General features: G+C 31.1%; 1 protein-coding gene and 1 long non-coding RNA gene across 4 annotated transcripts; one reads left to right on the forward strand and one right to left on the reverse strand.

Moving 5' to 3' along the window:
* Positions 1-1,512: 1,512 nt before the first annotated feature.
* LOC107173770 (uncharacterized) lies at positions 1,513-4,868 on the reverse strand. Its single transcript, XR_016190790.1, has 4 exons — positions 4,743-4,868; positions 4,554-4,644; positions 3,898-4,088; positions 1,513-3,841 (listed from the first exon to the last, which is right to left on the reverse strand). It is a non-coding gene; the product is annotated as an uncharacterized LOC107173770 (long non-coding RNA).
* Positions 2,058-5,295, forward strand: LOC107173768 (uncharacterized). 3 transcript variants are annotated; one of them, XM_015524433.2, is made up of 4 exons: positions 2,058-2,386; positions 2,479-2,612; positions 3,480-3,837; positions 4,782-5,295. In XM_015524433.2, the coding sequence occupies exons 2-4, from the start codon at positions 2,604-2,606 to the stop codon at positions 5,060-5,062; spliced, it is 648 nt and encodes a 215-aa protein (XP_015379919.2). In that variant the 5' UTR covers positions 2,058-2,386; positions 2,479-2,603; the 3' UTR covers positions 5,063-5,295. The 3 variants fall into 3 exon arrangements, with proteins under 3 accessions (XP_015379919.2, XP_015379920.2, XP_015379918.2); XM_015524434.2 differs by having other exon boundaries at positions 2,058-2,382; XM_015524432.2 differs by having other exon boundaries at positions 2,058-2,612.
* The last annotated feature ends 1,881 nt before the right edge of the window (positions 5,296-7,176 follow it).

Consider the following 7,176-nt stretch of genomic DNA (forward strand, 5'->3'; position numbering starts at 1 on the left):
ATTATTTAGAAGCTAAATAATTATTAATTTAATCATATTATTATGGTGCCTTATATAGTTATAACTTTATAAGTTTATAACATATATCGTCTAACGTAAATCTTTTACAATAATTTAAATCTAAAAAATAATAATATAGTGGTTTAATTTATAAATTATTGATCATGAATCAATGCTTAACCTACCTACCTAAGCAGTGCATAATAAGTTATGGGCCATCAAGAATATTTTATGTAGGTACCTAATACCACCTACAGTAAATTAATAACTTACCTAATAAACAATCAAGCAATTTATTATTTATCGAAGGAACATAATATTATAATGGGAGAATTTTAAATTTAAATTTAACAATGATATAAAAATAAACTTATCATTTGATAAAGTAGACAGTAGTAGCGAGTAGGAACTATAAGAAGGGTTTAAACTACTAAATATAATTAACCATTGTTTCCTGTAGTTCCACAAACGCTAAAGAATAATATTTTGGGGGATAAACGATCATAAACGTTTAAACACAATGACCCAATCCAGTATGTTTTAGTAGAAATATACACAACGTTTGAAGCAGGGGCGTACTCGAGGGGAGGGGGGGGGGGTGAACCTCCCCCATGACTTCTCTAACCTATGTAGTCTTGTGCGTTCGTGCTTATATATAATATAATTCACAGGAGCAATTTTCTAAAAAAAAATTTTTTTAACAAAATTTTTAAAAAGAAGGTGACAAAGTACAGTGGATAAAAAGCAAAATGTTCAACCCCCCCCCCACATTGAAAACTTCTGAATACGCCTCTGGTTTGAAGTATTTGAATACATAGAATACAATTTATTTAGATAGTACATAACCATAATTTTACCTGGAAAATCAGAGAATGTGGATACGTGATATAACGATGGACACATTTGGAAACAATAAAATCAACGATATATGTAATAATGCATGTATTTGTTATTCGGTGGCTTACTATTGTCTATTGTCTGTTATTTTGTTATTTACAAAAATTGCAAAAATAGGAAAATACAATTTTTTGATTTTTATAGATTTAATATAATACATTATACCATATACCAATATTTTAATACTACAGTTGCAGAAAAAGTTTTTGAGACTAACAATTATGAGTCAACTTATTCGCGGTGTACCTACATGGTGTCTCCTGGATAACGCTAATAAATGTTCAAAAAAAAAAAAAAAAAAAATAGAAAAAAATGTTTGAAAACTTTTAGCCAAACATATAATATTTTTTTTTAATATGATTTATCCACCTAAACGTAATATTCATTTTTTGTGTCTAAACTAAGTGTTGTACGAAACTTTTATACTTTGTAGCTACTCAATGGTTCGGCTAACGTGGAATTTGTTCCAATTATACAACTTACAACTTTTCAAATTGGTTCTCAATGTTCCCATATACACATATCAGTATTCTTATCATTTTTTAATAGGTTATACAATATCTAAGAATGTGTATAAATATAATATAATACGTATTTATATATTTTTGTTTAAACTTATTTCAAAATTCAATTTTATATTTGTTGAAAAGTACGAATATAAATTACATTTTTACACTCAAATACTTAAGTTATAACAGCTTAAACATATTTATATTTGGCACTTGTATAACAGTAAAATTAACCATCATAAACATTAATATAGGAATGAACTGTTGACTAGGTACCAACAAAAATTTATTATTGTAAAATTAGTACCTATGATAATAATATAGTTATAATATTTATTATTTAGTATATTATAGGCAGGTATTAGCATTGGGTATATTAACAGAAATTCAACGGTATTAGGTAGGCACTGAAATTGTAGCAATAAATCGCCTGTTATTTCTAAAACTGTTTTAACTGATTAACGGCTGAACAAATTAACTGATATCTATAAGATTTTTAAAAATTGTAAAATTACTTAATTTAAAAATTCTAGAAAAGAAAAAATGTACTTATTTTTTATACGTAGCTGGATATATAATTAATAATTATAGGTAAAAACTATATGGAAATTTAAAATCACTGCTATCTTAGAAAGATAATTATAATCCTAATCAAAATAATAATGATCATAAATCGACTTAAACGGTATTGAGAATAGAAATTTTGAAACTAGTCCAATGTAATTATACAAATGCACGTGCCACCGTTAGCTGTATAATATTAGGTATCATACCTAACATTATCGTACCTATCATTTAACACATAACTGCTAAGTACCTACAGCGGACAAAGAAAAGTTTGTTAAATTTTATGACATTTAACGACATAATAGTTGAGTTGTACGTTAATGTACCTGATATTTATTGTTAGACATTGATACATATAACCTAATTCAAGGACTAATCGAGTACTAATTAAAGGCATTTAATATATGATGTAGGTAAGTACTTATGGATGTCAAACAGACTTATATATACCTACAACTACGGGTGTTAGGGTGCCATTCTGATAATTCAATTTAATATTGTATAGACAAGACTGTGAGTTGATCAATACCCGGACTATAATATTATATTATCATTCGGTATTATTAATACGACGGATAATCACGTGAACAATTTTACACGGACAATAAATTGACGGCAAGGACAACAAAAATGACTTTTGTAAGTACAGTGAGCATCATATATTATTTTGTAATTTTGTAATTTAATGTCAGCGGATATAAATATAACTATTATTTTTATTATTATTATTATTATTATTATTAAGCCCAGCAAATGCAAACCTTTGCCTATATCCTATATTATAGGTATAGTATCTACCTATAATTGTATTAATGAAAAAACTTTTCATTCAATATCAATGCCCGTTTGCTTTTGAAATTAAAAATAAGTATTGACTGTAATGTTATTGCCATTTGAGAATCAAAAATTAAAGTGTCAATAATGGTTCTGTTGTGAAACAAAAAACAAAACTTTAATTATTGTTGATATAAACCATTTAAGTATCTAAGTATAAAAGTATACAGTAAAATCTGTGTAAAGTGTAAGATATGAAAAAAGTTGGAACCGGATATCGTTTCCATTTAATAAAGGTAAAAGTCAAGTTTCCACGTTATTTAGGTTAGGTGATACAAATTCATTGAAACATAAAAGTAAAAATTAATACTTAGGTAATTGAAAAATGGCAAAAAAAATAAATGTTAATGAAACCAAACATTGATGTAATTATAGTTATACTGAATTATTTTCAAATATTCAAAAATAACTTCCTGTAAACTATATGTTTTTAACAAATCTTCAATTGAATTTTTTACTTTAGTACAACTGTATATTATGCGCAGTAATGGTATGTAAAAACCTAAAAATCCGGACCCTTATCATTACGTTAAAAGACCATTAAATATAAAATATGTATACATAGAGATTCGACACGACGAGTTTTTACTGTATAATAACATAATAGTATTATTACCTATATTATTAAATGTCTCTTAAGATCTAATCGTCTCGTATATTCAAACTTTACAGTTGCAAAAATCCGTCACGTTCACCGTGTGCGCTTTGCTGGCGGCGTTGGCGTTTGCAGGCAATACACATGCTCGTCCCGAGGTTCCTGCAACACCGGCCGAGTCGGATACGGTATCAACATTGTCGGCGGTTAATGTGCAGCAAATCCAAGCGACACTCAGCGAAGCTCTTCCGTTGTACAGGATGGCCACGAAATCGGCGCATAAGGAACACGGCCACGGCGGGAAACTGTCGGTTGTTCATCTGATACTGATTATTGGAAAAGTTCTTGCGCCACTTGTAGGTGCCATCATCGAACCGCTGCTCGTCAACGTGGCCAAAGGCATCACATGGGCGATCACGTATTCGTTGGCCACGGGTAACTATAATAAATATATAATATAATATTACTATATTATACTACCCTTATTATACCTACAAACCAGACCATGTTTTAGTCAATATTCCCTGCAGCGTGTCCACTCCTCCTTCCTTACAAATAAGTTTCACTAGTAGAAAACCCCCTTCCAATTAGTTAGTGACCTCTCCAGTTAGTTCCTTTTCCTTTTACAATCGAAGCAACGGAATAATGTTGGATATTTATTTAGAATATAATATAAGAAAAAAAATCTAAAACATAATAATTATATAAATATATGTATTATAGTTATTATTTACTACTATTTATTCTCATGGACACAAAGTTAACAAAATCTTATTCCACTTGATGTCCATTGGACTTCACTATGTTTCAATTTGGACACAAACATTCTTTAAAAAATGGTCTGGTACAGGTATAATTATATTGCTGTGGGTTTGAGGGAGTGTCAGTGGTTTGAGATAATTACTGGTGGAAAGATAAAAAAATTCACAATGCACTACAGTACAATATGCAGAGGTTACCTGCAAGTTGTGATGGCACACTATTTATATTTTTGATACGAATATATTAAAATTAACTGTTGTTAGTAACAATTATTAATTTGTGTTCAAAATGAAATGTCATATCGTAAAAAGTTTGGCAAAATGCCTGAATTCTATGTGGCCTTTTAATTGATTCTTACCTCACCCCTGTAAATTATAATACATACTTACTTAAAAACATATACCAGCTCAATTATTGCTAAGCGTCTGTTTTTTGAGACAGTTCCTCTTGTAAATGTTTCGATAAGTGTATTTAGGTAATCTGAAATCACATACAGATATTATAGCCAATGTTGGTAATGCATGCAGTATTCGAGGACTGGTGGAGATGATTTTAGGGTTTTGGAAATTTTATACTACCGTAATTTTACAATAATACTGGTTCCGTGTTCTGAGCAGGATTCGACAAGCCTCCCAGTTACGAGCACTTTGTACCAGCACTTGAACACCATGGCGGCGACGACGATGACGAGGACGGCGGCGTGGAATACGAATCGCACAAGCCGATCAGTTACTCGCTGAACGATCTCCCGGGACTGGCACTACAGGTGACCAGCGCCGTATTGGCCGATTCTGGTGCGGGCCAACCAGCACAGCAAGCCGAGGCCATGAAAAAGGCCGAGAGAAAGCTCGTGGGCCTGCTGCTCCAGGACAATAAACGTGCACCGGCAGTACAGTGATCGATGAACAGCTCATGATGGATCAATCGTCACATTTCGTCATTATGAATTTATTAATTTATTTATAATTTATTGTGTAATCCGTGACACAAAAATGTGGTAAAGGTCCGTCATCCGACATGGACATGGACATGCCAACGGAGCCTTCCAGCTATTTTATTTTACATAAATTGTTTTATTACTTTAAAAAAAATAAATAAATGGTATGTGCTGTACTGCTGTATCATCAAAGATTTTTGGCTCGCATCACCGGCTTATATATTTTTGCTGGTGTTCTTATTGTCATCCGATCGGAAACATCGCACCGCTGATCACAGTATTATATAGATAAGCCTACGTAATGCGCATAACATATTTACTTATTGTATAGGGCGTGCACTACGCTCTAATTAGCGAAATGAAATATTTATTATTTACATGTGCAAAACTTGCACAACGAAAACGCTCACTCGTTCGTGTTGGTATCACGGCAAAAAATATATTATACCGTTTTCGCTGACGTGGTACAAACGGTAATGTAGGTACCTTAGTATACCTATTACAATATTACAAAAATATATAACGTTGTATAGCCTTGAATAACTTTCAATGAACCCGTAAAAAACTAATAAGTATCAATGAGTGTGACCTGTCTCGTCGATCATAGTTTGTCGTCGTCGACACACATATTATTATGTTATAAGTAGGTACCAAAGTCAAAGTAGTCGCAGGCGAAATGTTTTGAAATATACATTTTAAATGAAACTACTATTTCAGACAAGTTTTAAATATTCCCGATATCAAAAACGAAACGAATATAACATAATTATTATACGTTTGTTGGATGTATGGTATCACCCCATCTATATGACCTACATTATTTATGACCTATATTCAGATGTGATCGTTAACTTTTTTAACTTCTTAACTTTACTAGATTAATTGAATAATGGAATAATTTAGCTTTTCTCAGTTGATTTTAAAATAATCCATCAAGTTAAAAACATTATGAACATTTTTGTTTGTTTCATGGTTTTTTTCCATATTAGCATTTAAATAAGAGGACTATATGATGTCCTCTTAACTTAATTAGAGTTAATTATTTTCATTGATTTGCCCACTTTTGACTATATTGGACTATATCCATATAACCTATACCTATATTAATATTATGACTAAATTATAGATACAGTACAGCTGCTTTTTACAAGCAATTATATTTTAGAAATTAGATCGATGATGAGGTTTTGCGACCAACCCATATTTTACTATTCCCCTACAAACTCATCTAATTTAAATCAGACGTTAACTTTTTTGAAGTCCACACCTTCTTATTAGAATTTAAAGTATATTTTGCTGTAGATATATATTTTTAATACCTACTGAACAATAATAGACAATTCTTCATTATAATATATTCATTTATTACCTACCTGCAATCGGTGATTTTGAAAATTGCTCCTCGAGAACATATTATAATCGTCGCTCAGGAACTTTGGATTCCGATAACTGTTCCCCATTTTATTTCTTTAAAGTTTTGCTCAAAAGTGATACGTCGATCGCTGGCGGTTCGACTACAGATGTGTAGGTGAAACTATTATAGCAGGTAGGTAGACTTTGCAAAGACAACGCTCGTTGTTTTTAGTTTTCAGATTTCCCAAGTCCCGATGGTTTACGTAAAACTCGTGGAAATAAAAGGGAAAAACCCGTTTTGTTCGTCGAGAAGTTCACCGCCATTTTCGGGTAACCGAGGCGGTTCTGTTTGGTTTTTTCTTTTTAATTTAAATTTAATGTTGTATAGATCAAGGGCACGCAGCCCAGCGACCTTCCAAACTCCTATGATACCTGGTTAGGTAACCTGTGGTACCTACATTATGTTTTTTTTTAGTTTTAGTTTTAAATAGTATATTATATTATTAGGAGCAGTAGCCTGAAATTGTGTTCACTGTTAATGCTAATTAGTAATTATCATGCTAATTTGTTTGATCTTTGAACAATAAATAAAATGTATAAAAACAGTTCCGAAAAACAAATTTGAATATAATAATTTTTAGTCTTCGCACTGATAAAAACCTGAGATAGGAAATGCAATACAATTAATATAAAATCATTAACATAATAAGTATCTACCTGCT

This window comes from Diuraphis noxia, unplaced genomic scaffold, assembly GCF_037042655.1.
Source record: "Diuraphis noxia isolate RWA-SAM2 unplaced genomic scaffold, SU_Dnox_SAM2 contig0003, whole genome shotgun sequence".
Lineage (NCBI taxonomy): Eukaryota > Metazoa > Arthropoda > Insecta > Hemiptera > Aphididae > Diuraphis > Diuraphis noxia.

Excerpts from the sequence above, each read along its gene's own strand:
- LOC107173768 (XM_015524432.2), top strand. Across the intron at positions 3,838-4,781 it reads CACGTATTCGTTGGCCACGG|GATTCGACAAGCCTCCCAGT; the intron begins GTAACTATAATA and ends TGTTCTGAGCAG.